General features: G+C 44.8%; 1 protein-coding gene across 2 annotated transcripts in view; it reads left to right on the forward strand.

The window, feature by feature from the left end:
- Positions 1-20,562, forward strand: part of LOC128701707 (innexin inx2) — a 91,766-nt gene that overhangs the window by 40,061 nt on the left and 31,143 nt on the right. For both annotated transcript variants that reach the window (XR_011394729.1, XM_070105067.1), the window contains exon 3: positions 11,113-11,302. Coding sequence is in view for 1 of the 2 variants with exons in the window: in XM_070105067.1 (XP_069961168.1) it covers positions 11,113-11,302 (190 nt within the window). In the remaining variant the exon portion in view is untranslated. The remainder of the gene's footprint in view (positions 1-11,112; positions 11,303-20,562) is intronic.

Consider the following 20,562-nt stretch of genomic DNA (forward strand, 5'->3'; position numbering starts at 1 on the left):
CTCTCTCCCCCAAACCATCTAACTCCCTCTCCCAACAATCTCAACCCCTCCAATAACCATCCTCCCCCTCCCCCACAACCATCCATCCCCTCTCCTAACCATCTATTCCCCTCCCCCTAACCTGGATGAGGACAAGGGGCTCCAAGGACGAATCTGAGAGGGAGGAATGGGAGGTAGAGCTCAAAAAAAGGGAGGAAGACTGGGGAAGGAGACTAGATGAGCTGGAAAGGAAGATGGAAGAGAGGTTAGCAGCAGAATGCAGAAGGTGGAAGCAACAGGCCACAGCAGCAGAAATCAAGATAGAGAGATTAGAAGAGGAGCTGAGACATCTGAAACAGCACAGAGACAAAGATATTACAGAAGTAGCATCGGCAATGGATACATCGAACACAGACAACAGGTCCGAAGGAAGCATGGAAACTAAACTGTATGCAGAGGTCCTGTCAAACCCACATGGGGCCAAAACAAAGACAGGGAGCACACTAGGACAGAATGAGAGGTTGGAAGACATTGAAGGAACTAGGACATGTGCAAGGACCTTCCCAGATACCTGTGGGGGCCAGGAGCAGGTGAGCAGGAAGGATAAACCAAGAATCATAGGGGCCATAACTAGGGAAGGGACTGAAGGAAGGAACACTCCATGGGAAGGAACCAAAACACATCAGAGGATGCAATGGGAGTCACAGTGGGAGGTGGAAAGGGAGCGATCCGTGTTTGTCTATGGGCTAGACGAAGCTAAAGGGGAAACTTATGATGAAAGAAAGCAGGAGGAGAAAAAAGTGATTGAAGACATCATGAAGGTGATAGGCGAGGGGGACATGACCCAGGTGGCAAATTTTCGGAGAATTGGGTGGTTCACAAAGAAAAGGAATCGGCCTCTCAAAGTAATTTTCAAGGCAGAATCAACCCGAACCATGATCCTGCAGGAGAAAGCACGGCTGAGAGGCAAGCAGGAGTTCCGGAGTGTGTACCTCGACCGAGACAGGATGAAAGGAAGACAATGAAAGAGAGAGTTCAAAAACGAAAGGAGAAATGGGAGGAAATGAAAAAGGAGAGCAGAATAACCCAGGATCAAATGGAAGGACAAGCGCACCCCCCAGAAACACCTGCAGAAGGACTCCAGCCACGACACCCCCAAGGCAACTGAACAATCCAAACCAACCGTCACACACTGATCCCTCTGTTTCCACCCCCCGCACCACAGTTACAGTATTAGAACAGAAGTTGAAGGTTTGGTACACAAATGCAGATGGATTAACGAATAAACATGAGGAATGGCAAGTAAGAATCAATGAGAAGTCCCCAGACATCATAGCAGTTACAGAAACAAAACTCATGGAGACAATAACAGATGCAATCTTCCCACCAGGATACCAGATCATGAGGAAAGATAGAAGGGGCAGGGGGGGAGGTGGGGTTGCTCTGCTCGTAAAAAACAGATGGAAATTCGAGAAAATGGAAGGAATAGATGAGACGGGAGAAAGAGACTACATAGCAGGTACACTTCAGTCTGGGGAACACAGTGGTCATTGCAGTGATGTATAATCCACCACAGAACTGCAGGAGGCCAAGAGAGGAATATGAAGAGAGCAACAGAGCAATGGTGGACACACTTGCTGAGGTGGCAAGAAGAGCTCACTCCAGCAGAGCAAAGTTGCTGGTTATGGGGGATTTCAACCACAGGGAGATTGACTGGGAAAACCTGGAGCCACATGGGGGTCCCGAAACATGGAGAGCCAGGATGTTGGACGTGGTGCTGGAAAACCTCATGCACCAACATGTTAAGGACACTACCAGAGTGAGAGGGGAGGATGAACCAGCAAGATTGGACCTTGTGTTCACCCTGGGCAGCTCAGACATTGAGGACATCAAGTATGAGAGTCCCCTAGGAGCTAGCGACCACGTGGTTCTGTGCTTTGAATACATAGTAGAGCTGCAAGTGGAGAGAATAACAGGAGTAGAATGGGAAAAGCCTGACTATAAAAGAGGGGACTACATAGGGTTGAAGAACTTCCTGCAGGAGGTCCAGTGGGACAGAGAACTGGCAGGAAAGCCAGTAAATGAAATAATGGAATATGTAGCAACAAAATGCAAGGAGGCAGCAGAAAGGTTCATTCCCAAGGGCAACAGTAACAACGGGAAGACCAGAACGAGCCCCTGGTTTACCCGACGGTGCAAGGAGGCAAAAACAAAGTGCAATAGAGAATGGAAAAAGTACAGAAGGCAGAGAACACACGAAAATAGGGAGATCAGTTGCAGAGCCAGGAATGAGTACGCACAGGTAAGGAGGGAGGCCCAGCGACAGTACGAAAATGACATAGCATCGAGAATCAAGACTGACCCGAAACTGTTGTATAGTCACATCAGGAGGAAGACAACAGTCAAAGACCAGGTGATCAGATTAAGGACAGAAGGTGGAGAACTCACAAGAAATGATTAGGAGGTATGTGAGGAGCTGAACAGGAGATTTAAGGAAGTTTTTACAGTAGAGACTGGAAGGGTTGTGGGAAGACAGCACAGAAGGGAACATCAAGAGGGAATATACCAACAAGTGTTGGATGACATACGAACAACTGAGGAGGAGGTGAAGAAGCTCTTAAGTGACCTTGACACCTCAAAGGCGATGGGACCGGACAACATCTCCCCATGGGTCCTTAGAGAAGGAGCAGAGATGCTGTGTGTGCCTCAACCACAATCTTCAACACATCCCTTGAAACTGGGCAACTACCTGAGAAATGGAAGACAGCTAATGTAGTCCCCATATTTAAGAAAGGAAACAGAAACGAGGCACTAAACTACAGACCTGTGTCTCTGACATGTATTGTGTGCAAAGTCATGGAGAAGATTATCAGGAGGAGAGTGGTCGAACACCTGGAAAGGAACAAGATTATAAATGAAAACCAGCATGGGTTCATGGAAGGCAAATCTTGTATCACAAACCTCCTGGAGTTTTATGACAAGGTAACAGAAGTAAGACACGAGAGAGAGGGGTGGGTAGATTGCGTTTTCCTAGACTGCAGGAAGGCCTTTGACACAGTTCCCCACAAGAGATTAGTGCAGAAGCTGGAGGATCAGGCACATGTAAAAGGAAGGGCACTGCAATGGATAAGGGAATACCTGACAGGGAGGCAGCAACGAGTCATGGTACATGAAGAGGTATCACAGTGGGCGCCTGTTACGAGCGGGGTCCCACAGGGGTCAGTTCTAGGACCAGTGCTATTTTTGATATATGTGAACAACATGATGGAAGGAATAGACTCTGAAGTGTCCCTGTTCGCAGATGACGTGAAGTTGACTAGAAGAATTAAATCGGACGAGGATGAGGCAGGACTGCAAAGAAACCTGGAGAGGCTGGACTTGTGGTCCAGTAACTGGCTTCTCGAATTCAATCCAGCCAAATGCAAAGTCATGGAGATTGGGGAGGGGCAAAGAAGACTGCAGACAGAGTATAGGCTAGGTGGACGAAGACTACAGACCTCACTCAGGGAGAAAGACCTTGGGGTGACCATAACACCGAGCACATCACCGGAGGCACACATCAACCAAATAACCGCTGCAGCATACGGGCGCCTGGCAAACCTGAGAATAGCGTTCCGATACCTTAATAAGGAATCGTTCAAGACACTGTACACTGTGTATGTTAGGCCCATACTGGAGTATGCAGCACCAGTCTGGAACCCACACCTGGTCAAGCACGTCAAGAAGTTAGAGAAAGTACAAAGGTTTGCAACAAGGCTAGTCCCAGAGCTCAAGGGAATGTCGTACGAGGAAAGGTTAAGGGAAATCGGACTGACGACACTGGAGGACAGAAGGGTCAGGGGAGACATGATAACGACATACAAGATACTGTGGGGAATAGACAAGGTGGACAGAGATAGGATGTTCCAGAGAGGGGACACAGGGTCAAGGGGTCACAACTGGAAGCTGAAGACTCAGACGAGTCACAGGGACGTTAGGAAGTATTTCTTCAGTCATAGAGTTGTCAGCAAGTGGAATAGCCTAGCAAGTGAAGTAGTGGAGGCAGGAACCATACATAGTTTTAAGAAGAGGTATGACAAAGCTCAGGAAGCAGAGAGAGAGAGGATCCAGTAGCGATCAGTGAAGAGGCGGGGCCAGGAGCTGAGTCTCGACCCCTGCAACCACAATTAGGTGAGTACAATTAGGTGAGTACACACACACACGCACACACGTACACACACGCACACACGTACACACACGCACACACGTACACACACGCACACACAAAGAGGTTTTGACAATAGGAAAACTCAAGTCACATTGAAATTGGTGTGACTGAAATCTGTCTAGGGATGACAGGTACAAGAACTGGTATTAAGGTATCTTGAACTGCAAGGAGAGTACCATTAACATTGTGCCACACACTTACTGCTACACAGTACTTAAAGAACAAAAATTTACACAGGAGAGAGAAAATTAAGTTGATGTTCCAGTCTCCTTTAGACCATTAACTAGAGTGTGCAGTGGCAGACCAACATTTTTGGGGCCCTTGAATCTTGGACTCTTATTGGGGGCCCTTCTCAACCCCTTTTCATACAGTAGACCCAAAATTTTTAAGCATTGTGGACTAAAGTTGCTTCTGGGGCCCCTCGGAATTATGGGCCCTGAGGCTTAACCTTCAGGGCCCCTGTGTGTGTGTGTGTATGTGGTAGTTATGATATACAGTGGACCCCCGCCTTACGATATTAATCCGTTCATGAGAGCTCATCGTAAGACGAAATTATCGCATGGAGAATTAATTTTCTCCATAAGAAATAATGGAAATCAAATTAATCCGAGCAAGACACCGCAAAGTATGAAAAAAAAATTTACCACATGAAATATTAATTTTAATACACACAAACTTAGGTAGGTAGTAGGTTGGTAGACAGCAACCACCCAGGGAAGTACTACCGTCCTGCCAGATGACTGTGAAACAAAAACCTGTAACTGTTTTGCATGATGGTAGGATTGCTGGTTTCTTTTTCTGTCTCATAAACACGCTAAGATAACAGGGATATCTTGCTACTCCTACTTACACTTTGGTCACACTTCACAGACACGCACATGCATATATATATATACATACATCTAGGTTTTTCTCCTTTTTCTAAATAGCTCTTGTTCTTTTTTATTTCTTCTATTGTCCATGGGGAAGTGGAAAAGAATCTTTCCTCCGTAAGCCATGCGTGTCGTATGAGGCGACTAAAATGCCGGGAGCAATGGGCTAGTAACCCCTTCTCCTGTATACAATTACTAAAAAAGAGAAGAAGAAAAACTTTATAAAACTGGGTTGCTTAAATGTGCGTGGATGCAGTGCGGATGACAAGAAACAGATGATTGCTGATGTTATGAATGAAAAGAAGTTGGATGTCCTGGCCCTAAGCGAAACAAAGCTGAAGGGGGTAGGAGAGTTTCAGTGGGGGGAAATAAATGGGATTAAATCTGGAGTATCTGAGAGAGTTAGAGCAAAGGAAGGGGTAGCAGTAATGTTAAATGATCAGTTATGGAAGGAGAAAAGAGAATATGAATGTGTAAATTCAAGAATTATGTGGATTAAAGTAAAGGTTGGATGCGAGAAGTGGGTCATAATAAGCGTGTATGCACCTGGAGAAGAGAGGAATGCAGAGGAGAGAGAGAGATTTTGGGAGATGTTAAGTGAATGTATAGGAGCCTTTGAACCAAGTGAGAGAGTAATTGTGGTGGGGGATCTGAATGCTAAAGTAGGAGAAACTTTTAGAGAGGGTGTGGTAGGTAAGTTTGGGGTGCCAGGTGTAAATGATAATGGGAGCCCTTTGATTGAACTTTGTATAGAAAGGGGTTTAGTTATAGGTAATACATATTTTAAGAAAAAGAGGATAAATAAGTATACACGATATGATGTAGGGCGAAATGACAGTAGTTTGTTGGATTATGTATTGGTAGATAAAAGACTGTTGAGTAGACTTCAGGATGTACATGTTTATAGAGGGGCCACAGATATATCAGATCACTTTCTAGTTGTAGCTACACTGAGAGTAAAAGGTAGATGGGATACAAGGAGAATAGAAGCATCAGGGAAGAGAGAGGTGAAGGTTTATAAACTAAAAGAGGAGGCAGTTAGGGTAAGATATAAACAGCTATTGGAGGATAGATGGGCTAATGAGAGCATAGGCAATGGGGTCGAAGAGGTATGGGGTAGGTTTAAAAATGTAGTGTTAGAGTGTTCAGCAGAAGTTTGTGGTTACAGGAAAGTGGGTGCAGGAGGGAAGAGGAGCGATTGGTGGAATGATGATGTAAAGAGAGTAGTAAGGGAGAAAAAGTTAGCATATGAGAAGTTTTTACAAAGTAGAAGTGATGCAAGGAGGGAAGAGTATATGGAGAAAAAGAGAGAAGTTAAGAGAGTGGTGAAGCAATGTAAAAAGAGAGCAAATGAGAGAGTGGGTGAGATGTTATCAACAAATTTTGTTGAAAATAAGAAAAAGTTTTGGAGTGAGATTAACAAGTTAAGAAAGCCTAGAGAACAAATGGATTTGTCAGTTAAAAATAGGAGAGGAGAGTTATTAAATGGAGAGTTAGAGGTATTGGGAAGATGGAAGGAATATTTTGAGGAATTGTTAAATGTTGATGAAGATAGGGAAGCTGTGATTTCGTGTATAGGGCAAGGAGGAATAACATCTTGTAGGAGTGAGGAAGAGCCAGTTGTGAGTGTGGGGGAAGTTCGTGAGGCAGTAGGTAAAATGAAAGGGGGTAAGGCACCCGGGATTGATGGGATAAAGATAGAAATGTTAAAAGTAGGTGGGGATATAGTTTTGGAGTGGTTGGTGCAATTATTTAATAAATGTATGGAAGAGGGTAAGGTACCTAGGGATTGGCAGAGAGCATGCATAGTTCCTTTGTATAAAGGCAAAGGGGATAAAAGAGAGTGCAAAAATTATAGGGGGATAAGTCTGTTGAGTGTACCTGGTAAAGTGTATGGTAGAGTTATAATTGAAAGAATTAAGAGTAAGACGGAGAATAGGATAGCAGATGAACAAGGAGGCTTTAGGAAAGGTAGGGGGTGTGTGGACCAGGTGTTTACAGTGAAACACATAAGTGAACAGTATTTAGATAAGGCTAAAGAGGTCTTTGTGGCATTTATGGATTTGGAAAAGGCGTATGACAGGGTGGATAGGGGGGCAATGTGGCAGATGTTGCAAGTGTATGGTGTAGGAGGTAGGTTACTGAAAGCAGTGAAGAGTTTTTATGAGGATAGTGAGGCTCAAGTTAGAGTATGTAGGAAAGAGGGAAATTTTTTCCCAGTAAAAGTAGGCCTTAGACAAGGATGTGTGATGTCACCGTGGTTGTTTAATATATTTATAGATGGGGTTGTAAGAGAAGTAAATGCGAGGGTCTTGGCAAGAGGCGTGGAGTTAAAAGATAAAGAATCACACACAAAGTGGGAGTTGTCACAGCTGCTCTTTGCTGATGACACTGTGCTCTTGGGAGATTCTGAAGAGAAGTTGCAGAGATTGGTGGATGAATTTGGTAGGGTGTGCAAAAGAAGAAAATTAAAGGTGAATACAGGAAAGAGTAAGGTTATGAGGATAACAAAAAGATTAGGTGATGAAAGATTGAATATCAGATTGGAGGGAGAGAGTATGGAGGAGGTGAACGTATTCAGATATTTGGGAGTGGACGTGTCAGCGGATGGGTCTATGAAAGATGAGGTGAATCATAGAATTGATGAGGGAAAAAGAGTGAGTGGTGCACTTAGGAGTCTGTGGAGACAAAGAACTTTGTCCTTGGAGGGAAAGAGGGGAATGTATGAGAGTATAGTTTTACCAACGCTCTTATATGGGTGTGAAGCGTGGGTGATGAATGTTGCAGCGAGGAGAAGGCTGGAGGCAGTGGAGATGTCATGTCTGAGGGCAATGTGTGGTGTGAATATAATGCAGAGAATTCGTAGTTTGGAAGTTAGGAGGAGGTGCGGGATTACCAAAACTGTTGTCCAGAGGGCTGAGGAAGGGTTGTTGAGGTGGTTCGGACATGTAGAGAGAATGGAGCGAAACAGAATGACTTCAAGAGTGTATCAGTCTGTAGTGGAAGGAAGGCGGGGTAGGGGTCGGCCTAGGAAGGGTTGGAGGGCGGGGGTAAAGGCGGTGTTGTGTGCGAGGGGCTTGGACTTCCAGCAGGCATGCGTGAGCGTGATTGATAGGAGTGAATGGAGACAAATGGTTTTTAATACTTGACGTGCTGTTGGAGTGTGAGCAAAGTAACATTTATGAAGGGATTCAGGGAAACCGGCAGGCCGGACTTGAGTCCTGGAGATGGGAAGTACAGTGCCTGCACTCTGAAGGAGGGGTGTTAATGTTGCAGTTTAAAAACTGTAGTGTAAAGCACCCTTCTGGCAAGACAGTGATGGAGTGAATGATGGTGAAAGTTTTTCTTTTTCGGGCCACCCTGCCTTGGTGGGAATCGGCCGGTGTGATAATAAAAAAAAAAAAAAAAAACAAACTTAAGAAGACATGCACAAATATAATACTCTACTAAGAATACAATACATGACAGTTACCTTTACTGAAGATCTGGTGATGATTGATGGGACGGGAGGAGGGGAGAGTGTCGAAGTTATTGTTTAAAAGGGGAATCCCCTTCCATTAGGACTTGAGGTATCAAGTCCTTTTCCGGGGTTACTTCCCTTCTTCTTTCGCACTTAGCAATTATCTCTTCATTTCCATGGTAATTTTCACCCTTTTTCCCACAGGGTTGGCACTAGAAGCTTTCTTTGGGCCCATGGTGACTTATTTTGCAGGTACAATCACTTAAAACACTGTGATGATATGAAATGTACAGAATGTATGCATGGATGCGACCACACTGGCTGGCTTGTAAACACTGGCACGCACAGGGCAGCTGAGGCCACGCGTGGGACGCATCCCGGACAAATCGCGTGTGAGGCGAGGCAAAATTTTTGCGTTAAAATGTATCGTATGATGGATTTAACGTAACACGATGCCATCGTAAGGCGGGGGTCCACTGTACCTGCATGTTGCAAGGAGGACTGGCAGTAGGATTAGGATTGCTTTAAATCCAAAGTTTACAAAGCTCTAGCTTGGTAAATCATAGCTTTGGATATCAAACCAATGGATGAAGATGGTGGATTAACATAGGATAAATACAGATCTAGGAAGGATACAGCATAGTATTAGTTCAGTAGTCCTGGTAGATAAGTGGAACAGTCTACCGAGAAAACTGCTGGAAGTAGAGATGTATAGCTATAAGAATGGGGTGGGTATTCAGTAGAACCCCCTCTTCCCATATCCAAAGATTCGGTATCCATGGTTTCAGTTATCCACTGTTTTACTGCAACCCAAAAATAACCCATTAATAATGGCCCTAAAGTGTAAAATCAGTGATCCTGACAGTTCTTCGAAGCCCAAGAGAGGCAGTGAAGTGCTTCCCAGCAGTGAAAAAGTGTTAATTCTAGATTTGTATTGCTTAATTTATCATTTAAACTTTATCATAGGCACGGTTGTAATGGAAAAACAGCATATATAGGGTTTGCTGGTATCCCTGGTTTCAGGTATCCACAGTTTCAGGTATCCCTGGTTTCAGGTATCCACAGTTTCAGGTATCCACAGTTTCAGGTATCCCTGGTTTCAGGTATCCACGGTAGGTCTTGGAATGTACCCCCCGTGGATACAGGGGGCTACTGTCTAAGGGTTAGGTTTGAGAGGGGTCCCTGCCTAGCATAGACCAGTGGGCCTACTGGAGTGCTGCAGTGGTCTTATACTCTCCTGTTCGTGGTTGCAGGGGTCGATTCACAGCTCCTGGCCCTGCTGCTAGATGAATGCACAAGGGCCCCCATCTTCATCATTCTCCCTCACTTCTCCATCAATCTCCCTCACTTCTACTCTGGTTCTTTCTCATCTCTTATAGTCTGTTTTATCCTTACTTTCACCTAAAATAATTATTATTGTTATTATTAAAATCAGTGACTTGTAATGAACAGTATCATTACACTAATAAATTTCCTAATTTTTTATTATTATTGCAGGTCGGCCATCACTAATCCGGCAGTCGGTTATCTGGTTCCGTCAGTAATCCGGCACTAATTTCGGCTAGCATAATTTCAGATTTCATCATTATACTGACTCAAATTTCATTATTATACTGACTCATATTTCATCATTATACTGACTCGTATTTCATCATTTTACTGACTCAAAAATTGTTATTCAGAAATTGAGCAGATGGTTGTAAATCCCCAGCAACAAGCCAGTGGAGGAGAAAGTAGTGATGAAAATGAGAAGATGTAGCAGAGAGTCTCTACTGATATGTTAATTAAGTGTGTTCTAACCTAACCACTCTGTAATGCGGCCAACTCACTCATCCGGTGCACTACAGGTTCTAATGTTGCCAGATTAGTGATGGCCGACCTGTATTTAGAAAATCTATTATTGTGCAGTGATATTGTCCATAATTATAAGTCATTGATTTTCATGGTTTATTATAATTATTACCACTTAATTTTTATTATTATTACGACTTTGTGAGTAGGCCTAGCCCAGCATAAACATACCACAATTCTCCATGGGAGATTCCCATGGGAAATTGCTAAACCCACAGGGTTTAGCAATTTCCCAAGGCAGTTCTATTTAGATTAACTTTTTCCAAAATGTTAAAAAATATTAAGCACTGATAAGTCTATAGTACAGTATGCACTGTGTACTCAGTGTTGTCAGAGTACATGGCAGTATGTGGAAGTACATGGGAAAGTTAGCACTGGACTTTAAAAAGAGTGTAATTAGACTATTGAGAAGAACTATCCTCTTCTGTGTAGATAGACAACTATCCTGTATTGTGTGTGTGTGTGTGTGTGTGTGTGTGTGTGTAAGTTGAGGATCCTGTAGCCCAGGGGTCACATAGCACCTGTAGCCCAGGGGCCTCACAGCACCTGTAGCCCAGGGGCCTCACAGCACCTGTAGCCCAGGGGTCACATAGCACCTGTAGCCCAGGGGTCACATAGCACCTGTAGCCCAGGGGTCTCACAGCACCTGTAGCCCAGGGGCTTTGCAGCACTTGTAGCCTAGAGGCCTACAAAATCTTAACTCTGCTTTGATTACCTGTGTAAAAGTCTTTCTCCTTCCACAGGAAGTTTGGTTCGTCAGGGACAATAGAGACCCATGATACAATGTGTGTGCTGGCAGTGAACATCATCAATGAGAAGATCTACATCTTCATCTGGTTCTGGCTGGTGTGTCTGACTGCCATCACTGCTGTCTGGCTCCTGTACCGTCTAATGGTCATTGCTTCTTCAGACCTGCGCTTCAGGCTCCTTCAGGTGAGTCTCCTGAAGGTGTAGTACTCTAGGCTCGTGGGATATTCAGAGGGAAGAATTTAGAGGTCTGTGTTATTGTTACTGCAAGTGAACATACTGCCATAATGACAGTATTGATCAGTGTTATTCATACTGTGAGTGAGCATACCACCATGACAACAGTTTTGGTACAATAGTGTGTATATTAATTGGGGCAGTGATAAAATAAAATACACTGCAGTGATATGACAGATAATTTATTTAATAAGATATATGACTACCCATTGCTTTTATAAGTATTGCTACACGCTTTGCCATAGAATTGACCAATGTTGAACACATTTTGGCAAGTTCTTCACTGTGGTACCAGGTCCTAATAACAGCAGCAGTTAGCTTCTCCACAGTTCACCAGTCCTGTTTCATGATCCTGCATCTGGCTATTGTCCATAGATTCTCAGTTGGGCTGAGATCAGGAGAGTTTCCAGGCCAATGTAGAACGCTTAGCCCACTCTCTTCGAAGAATGTCAGCATTTTTCTGGAAATGTGGCATGGAGCAAGATCCTGCTGGAAAGTGCCTTCTCCATCAGGAAAGTTTCTATCCACAATAGGAAGCAGAGAGTTGTCAGGATTACCTTTCAGTGTTCATCGTTCTCTAACAATATCAAACTGTCCGGGGCCTTAACCAGTAAAACTACCCCAAAACATCTTAGGCGGGTGTTTTGGCATTTGTGGAATGTGTCCATTCTGAAGAGGTTCACCTGTGCTCTGTTTGCCGCTGATCTGTACCTATGTTTAAAATGTCTTATCTGACATTTTGAACAGCCGTTTTTCTTCATAGGAATCAATAGTTGTTTCTTAACTGGCTTTCTGGCAGTTTTGCCAACAAGTAACCTTCATTGAATATTTATTTATTTTTTATTATCACACTGGCCGATTCCCACCAAGGCAGGGTGGCCCGAAAAAGAAAAACTTTCACCATCATTCACTCCATCACTGTCTTTCCAGAAGGGTGCTTTACACTACAGTTTTTAAACTGCAACATTAACACCCCTCCTTCATTGAATAGTTGAAGCCAAATCTCTCTGTAGATCTTTGCTGGTTTTCTTGGATCCTTCACACTATTTCTTATAACCTTGTCATCTTGAGGCGTTGTTTCGAGTTTTCTTCCACATCATCCTCGATGCAGCACTCCACAATCACCAGCATCATCAGCTCTTCAGAATCCGACCAACAGTTAACTTTGCTAGGCTCAAATTTTCGGCGATCTGTCTGATATTCAAATCAGCATGTTTTCTAAGAGCTACAATACTTGCATTTTTCTGGGTGTGACATCCATCATGAATTTCAGCAGTAATCATGAATTGAAGAGGAGAATTTGGCAAAACCACATTCACTCATGGAGCATGCCTGCAGGAATAGCCTTATAGAACAACAGCTGTTGTAGCACTGTTGAGAGTTGCAGGGTAACATCACAGCTGGATGGTTGCCAGAAGTCAGTAGCAAACTCTTACGAAAAGATCCTAGACTACATTTATTAAGCCGGAGACTAAGACGTATTATGAGATAGCAATCACAAAATTTACTCCTGGCATAATTAATTTGCACACTACTGTTACTTATACTACTGTGAGTAAATGTACTATGACAGTATTGGTCAGTGTTATACTGTATATCTGGAGAGGTTTTGGGGATCAACACCCCCACGGCTCACTCTGTGACCAGGCCTCTTGGTTAGTGAGCATACTACTATAATGACAGTATTGCTCAGTGTTACTCATATTGTTAGTGAGCATACCACTATAATGACAGTGTTGGTCAGTGTCATTGACACTATCTACATTCATACACTGTGAACTCTAAGGATGGTTGAGGGGCTCAAACCACGGTCGGTAAATTGAGTCTGACACTCTACCATCTAGGTAAGACACATATGCAACAGTTAGGTATCTTTATTGTGAAACGTTTCGCCTACACAGTAGGCTTCTTCAGTCAAGTACAGGAAAGGTTGATAGAAGCAGAAGATACTTGAAGACGATGTAATCAGTCCATCACCCTTAAAGTTTTGAGGTGGTCAGTCCCTCAGTCTGGAGAAGAGCATTGTTCCATAGTATGAAACAATATCATATTGTTTCATACTATGGAACAATGCTCTTCTCCAGACTGAGGGACTGACCACCTCAAAACTTTAAGGGTGATGGACTGATTACATCGTCTTCAAGTATCTTCTGCTTCTATCAACCTTTCCTGTACTTGACTGAAGAAGCCTACTGTGTAGGCGAAACGTTTCACAATAAAGATACCTAACTGTTGCATATGTGTCTTACCTAACAACCTGTCGGTATTTTATACCATTTTAATGTTCACTACCATCTAGACTAACCCAAGCTTTTAATAGGAAGGAATCAGAACTAATACTTATCCTATTATATTCCATTGTTTATTATAACTTAATTTGAGTCCATAGACAGTGTTACCTTTATGGGGCTAAGAACGGATCTAATGCTAAGGCTCCTAGGCCAAGGGAAGGAGTTTAGTTGAGTTACAGTTGGTGCCTCTTGACGGAAAATAGTACATTAAGTATTGGCTCCTAATCCTTCCTATTAGAGACCTGGGTTAGCCTATATCTTTATTTACTACAAGTACATGTACAAGGTATACAGTCCTAGCTGACAATGACATACTACTATATAGAAACTCCCTTGTTATGCTCTGCATTTCTGGCAAATTAGGTCAGTGACCCAGGATGCGACCCTTGCCAGTCGACTAACACCCAGGTACCCATTTTACTGATGGGGAACATAGACAACAGGTGGAAAGAAACACGTCCAATGTTTCTACTCTGGCTGGGAATCGAACCCAGGCCCTCACCGTGTGAAGCGAGAGCGTTAGCCACCAGGCCACCAGAGCCTAGATGGTAAAGCATTGGACTGTCATTTTATGGACTTCAGTTCGAGCCCCCTTGTCCACCCTTCTGTTAATTCATACACTATGTTGAGCAGTGTTTGACAGATTGTTTCTGATTGTCATTATTAAACTCTTGCTTAAGGATCTTTGATGTGTGTTTAAATTAGCAGGTGGAAAGTTAATGCCGATCATGCCTATCATAGCTGCTGAACCACTATGACAGCATTATGGGGGCGTTGGAAGACAGCCAATATGCTTATCTAGTTTGGTTCGGTTTTTAAAAAGGTGTTTGACAAATGTGATTGTAGGTTGATTGCACACAAAATGAAGGCCATAAGCATTATGGGTAAGGTAGCAAATGGATTTTCAGGCTCCTAACACACACAACACAAAAAGCAGCCATAAACAGAACAAAATCCAGCATCAGCAAAGTAAAAAAGCTCAGTGCCCCAAGGCACTGTCCTGGCACCTCTGCTGTTTCTTATCCTCATAAAACATGGATAAAAACACCTTTCACAGTTGTGTACCATAAACAGAACAAAATCCAGCATCAGCAAAGTAAAAAGCTCAGTGCCCCAAGGCACTGTCCTGGCACCTCTGCTGTTTCTTATCCTCATAAGACATAGATAAAAACACCTTTCACAGTTGTGTATCATTTGCAGATGACACTTAAACACGAGTCACTTCAGTAGTAGACATAGAAAAATTATTGGAAGGTATAACCAGTGTTTTCTAATAGTAGGAAGCATGACATTCACTGCTGATAAGTTCCAACTACTTAGGTATAGAAAGAATTAAGAATTCAAAACACTGTACCCCTCAAGGAAGGTTCCTTGATGTTGGTGAGGGGCTCTTGATTTAGGGAATTGGATCTGTGCTCCAGTTCCCCGAATTAAGCCTGAATGCCTTCCACATCCCCCCCCCCCCAGGCGCTGTATAATCCTCCGGGTTCAGCGCTTCCCCCTTGATTATAATAATAATAATCAAAACACTGTATACAAAACTCAAGAGGATTATCAAATGGATCGAAAGGAACACGTGAAAGACTTGGGAATATTTGTCGGTCGACGTTTCTCTCAAACACAATAAGACAAAGATCACGACAGCCAGGAAGATGATGTGGTGGATGTTGAGAATTTTCAAACCAAAGGAAATAATGCTAATGGTGACACTTTAAATCACTTGTTTACCTGGAGAGAGTTCCGGGGGTCAACGCCCCCGTGGCCCGGTCTGTGACCAGGCCTCCTGGTGGATCAGAGCCTGATCAACCAGGCTGTTACTGCTGGCTGCACGCAATATTGCTCAGTGTTGACGGCCTCGTTCAAAACAAGTGAAATATCAGAGTTGGAACAAATACAGAGATCGTTTATGGCTCGGACTGAGCCAGTAGAGTACTTAAATTGCTGGGACCGTCTTGAACGTGTACTCACTGGGAACGTCTTGAACGTGTACTCACTGGGACCGTCTTGAACATGTACTCACTGGGACCGTCTTGAACGTGTACTCACTGGGAACGTCTTGAACGTGTACTCACTGGGAACGTCTTGAACGTGTACTCACTGGGACCGTCTTGAACGTGTACTCACTGGGACCGTCTTGAACGTGTACTCACTGGGACCGTCTTGAACGTGTACTCACTGGGACCGTCTTGAACGTGTACTCACTGGGAACGTCTTGAACGTGTACTCACTGGGAACGTCTTGAACGTGTACTCACTGGGACCGTCTTGAACGTGTGCTCACTGGGACCATCTTGAACGTGTAAACGTGTACTCACTGGGAACGTGTACTCACTGGGAACGTCTTGAACGTGTACTCACTGGGAACGTCTTGAATGTGTACTCACTGGGACCGTCTTGAACGTGTACTCACTGGGACCGTCTTGAACGTGTACTCACTGGGACCGTCTTGAACGTGTACTCACTGGGACCGTCTTGAACGTGTACTCACTGGGACCGTCTTGAACGTGTACTCACTGGGACCGTCTTGAACGTGTACTCACTGGGACCGTCTTGAACGTGTACTCACTGGGAACGTCTTGAACGTGTACTCACTGGGAACGTCTTGAACGTGTACTCACTGGGACCGTCTTGAACGTGTACTCACTGGGAACGTCTTGAACGTGTACTCACTGGGAACGTCTTGAACGTGTACTCACTGGGACCGTCTTGAACGTGTGCTCACTGGGACCGTCTTGAACGTGTAAACGTGTACTCACTGGGAACGTCTTGAACGTGTACTCACTGGGAACGTCTTGAACGTGTACTCACTGGGAACGTCTTGAACGTGTACTCACTGGGAACGTCTTGAACGTGTACTCACTGGGACCGTCTTGAACGTGTACTCACTGGGACCGTCTTGAACGTGTACTCACTGGGACCGTCTTGAACGTGTACTCACTGGGACCGTCTTGAACGTGTACTCACTGGGACCGTCTTGAACGTGTACTCACTGGGAACGTCTTGAACGTGTACTCACTGGGAACGTCTTGAACGTGTACTCACTGGGAACGTCTTGAACGTGTACTCACTGGGAACGTCTTGAACGTGTACTCACTGGGAACGTCTTGAACGTGTACTCACTGGGACCGTCTTGAACGTGTACTCACTGGGACCGTCTTGAACGTGTACTCACTGGGACCGTCTTGAACGTGTACTCACTGGGACCGTCTTGAACGTGTACTCACTGGGAACGTCTTGAACGTGTACTCACTGGGAACGTCTTGAACGTGTACTCACTGGGACCGTCTTGAACGTGTACTCACTGGGACCGTCTTGAACGTGTACTCACTGGGACCGTCTTGAACGTGTACTCACTGGGAACGTCTTGAACGTGTACTCACTGGGAACGTCTTGAACGTGTACTCACTGGGACCGTCTTGAACGTGTGCTCACTGGGACCGTCTTGAACGTGTAAACGTGTACTCACTGGGAACGTCTTGAACGTGTACTCACTGGGAACGTCTTGAACGTGTACTCACTGGGAACGTCTTGAACGTGTACTCACTGGGAACGTCTTGAACGTGTACTCACTGGGACCGTCTTGAACGTGTACTCACTGGGACCGTCTTGAACGTGTACTCACTGGGAACGTCTTGAACGTGTACTCACTGGGAACGTCTTGAACGTGTACTCACTGGGACCGTCTTGAACGTGTACTCACTGGGACCGTCTTGAACGTGTACTCACTGGGACCGTCTTGAACGTGTACTCACTGGGACCGTCTTGAACGTGTGCTCACTGGGACCGTCTTGAACGTGTAAACGTGTACTCACTGGGAACGTCTTGAACGTGTACTCACTGGGAACGTCTTGAACGTGTACTCACTGGGAACGTCTTGAACGTGTACTCACTGGGAACGTCTTGAACGTGTACTCACTGGGACCGTCTTGAACGTGTACTCACTGGGACCGTCTTGAACGTGTACTCACTGGGACCGTCTTGAACGTGTACTCACTGGGACCGTCTTGAACGTGTACTCACTGGGACCGTCTTGAACGTGTACTCACTGGGACCGTCTTGAACGTGTACTCACTGGGACCGTCTTGAACGTGTACTCACTGGGAACGTCTTGAACGTGTACTCACTGGGACCGTCTTGAACGTGTGCTCACTGGGACCGTCTTGAACGTGTGCTCACTGGGACCGTCTTGAACGTGTACTCACTGGGACCGTCTTGAACGTGTACTCACTGGGACCGTCTTGAATGTGTACTCACTGGGACCGTCTTGAATGTGTACTCACTGGGACCGTCTTGAACGTGTACTCACTGGGAACGTCTTGAACGTGTACTCACTGGGAACGTCTTGAATGTGTACTCACTGGGAACGTCTTGAATGTGTACTCACTGGGAACATCTTGAACGTGTACTCACTGGGAACGTCTTGAACGTGTACTCACTGGGACAGTCTTGAACGTGTACTCACTGGTAATGTCTTGAACGTGTACTCACTGGTAATGTCTTGAACGTGTACTCACTGGGGACATCTTGAACGTGTACTCACTGGGGACATCTTGAACGTGTACTCACTGGTAATGTCTTGAACGTGTACTCACTGGTAATGTCTTGAACGTGTACTCACTGGTAATGTCTTGAACGTGTACTCACTGGTAATGTCTTGAACGTGTACTCACTGGGGACATCTTGAACGTGTACTCACTGGTAATGTCTTGAACGTGTACTCACTGGGGACATCTTGAACGTGTACTCACTGGTAATGTCTTGAACGTGTACTCACTGGTAATGTCTTGAACGTGTACTCACTGGTAATGTCTTGAACGTGTACTCACTGGTAATGTCTTGAACGTGTACTCACTGGTAATGTCTTGAACGTGTACTCACTGGTAATGTCTTGAACGTGTACTCACTGGTAATGTCTTGAACGTGTACTCACTGGTAATGTCTTGAACGTGTACTCACTGGTAATGTCTTGAACGTGTACTCACTGGGAATGTCTTGAACATGTACTCACTGGGAATGCCTTGAACGTGTACTCACTGGGAATGCCTTGAACGTGTACTCACTGGGAATGCCTTGAACGTGTACTCACTGGGAATGCCTTGAACGTGTACTCACTGGTAATGTCTTGAACATGTACTCACTGGGAACGTCTTGAACGTGTACTCACTGGTAATATCTTGAACGTGTACTCACTGGGAATGCCTTGAACGTGTACTCACTGGGAATGCCTTGAACGTGTACTCACTGGGAACGTCTTGAACGTGTACTCACTGGTAATATCTTGAACGTGTACTCACTGGTAATGTCTTGAACGTGTACTCACTGGTAATGTCTTGAACGTGTACTCACTGGGAACGTCTTGAACGTGTACTTACTGGGAACGTCTTGAACGTGTACTCACTGGGAACGTCTTGAACGTGTACTCATTGGTAACGTCTTGAACGTGTACTCACTAAGAATGCCTTGAACGTGTACTCACTGGGAACGTCTTGAACGTGTACTCACTGGGAACGTCTTGAACGTGTACTCACTGGGAACGTCTTGAACGTGTACTCACTGGGAATGCCTTTAACGTGTACTCACTGGGAATGCCTTTAACGTGTACTCACTGGGAACGTCTTGAACGTGTACTCACTGGGAATGTCTTGAACGTGTACTCACTGGGAATGCCTTGAACGTGTACTCACTGGGAATGCCTTGAACGTGTACTCACTGGGAATGCCTTGAACGTGTACTCACTGGGAATGCCTTGAACGTGTACTCACTGGGAATGCCTTGAACGTGTACTCACTGGGAATGCCTTGAACGTGTACTCACTGGGAATGCCTTGAACGTGTACTCACTGGGAATGCCTTGAACGTGTACTCAGTGAAGCGGAGGTGAGATACATGATAATACTATATAATTGGGAAGTACCTGAGGGACTCAGCCCAAATCTGCACACTGCCATAACATATTGGAGTGAGATATATGGGAGGAAGCCCAAAGTAAGCCCAGGGGTGCAGTGGACACAATAAGGGAACACTGTATCAACATCCGGGGTCCCAGACTATTCAACATCTTACCAGAGGATATCAGAAACACTGCTGGAACAAGTGTTGAAGACTTTCGAGAGGAAACTGGACAAGTATCTTCACCAGGTGCCAGATCAGTCAGGCAGTGATGGATATGTGGGACAGTGGGCCACCAGCAGCAACAACCTGGTTGACCAGGTTAGAAAAAAACTAGCAAATTATCAAAGGTAAAGTAAAGGTAGGTCCTTTCCCATGATGCCACCCACAACATGGTACATACTCACATACCTACTTTCTGTTAGGTAACATGTGTTAGCAGACTGAAAAATGTAAAGTAAAAGGACACAAGTGCAACTAATGTGACATTTATTGTGGCAACGTTTCGCTCTCCAGGAGCTTTATCAAGCCATTACAAAGCTCCTGGAGAGCGAAACGTTGCCACAATAAATGTCACATTAGTTGCACTTGTGTCCTTTTACTTTACATATTGTCGGTAATTCTACCAACTTTATTAGTGAAAAATAGTGGTGCTGTGGTATTATTGGTCCCAGGAGCTATTACCTGGTCTCAGACTAGGGATAAACTGCAAATAAAGAACACTTGAAGAGCCAGAATTAACAGAGAACATGCTGAAACTAACTAGAGTTATTAAAACTCTCTGAAATAGAGATTAACACAGCAGTCGTGCCAGAGTTCAAAACTTTTACCAGGCTTCCAATTCAGTCTTGTCAACCATCAATTGTATGCATAGAGAATCTTTCACAGAGGTTTTTGGGGGGTCGAGACTCGGCTCCTGGACCAGCTGCCAAAGCTTTGATGAGCATTAATAATTTCTGGCCTTTTAAGCCTGCCTAGGTGGTGTTCTGTGGGTCAACCCCTCCCCAGCCCGTCCATGACCAGGAATCGTG

The sequence above is a fragment of the Cherax quadricarinatus genome, chromosome 96 (genome assembly GCF_038502225.1).
Source record: "Cherax quadricarinatus isolate ZL_2023a chromosome 96, ASM3850222v1, whole genome shotgun sequence".
NCBI classification, from domain to species: Eukaryota; Metazoa; Arthropoda; class Malacostraca; order Decapoda; family Parastacidae; genus Cherax; species Cherax quadricarinatus.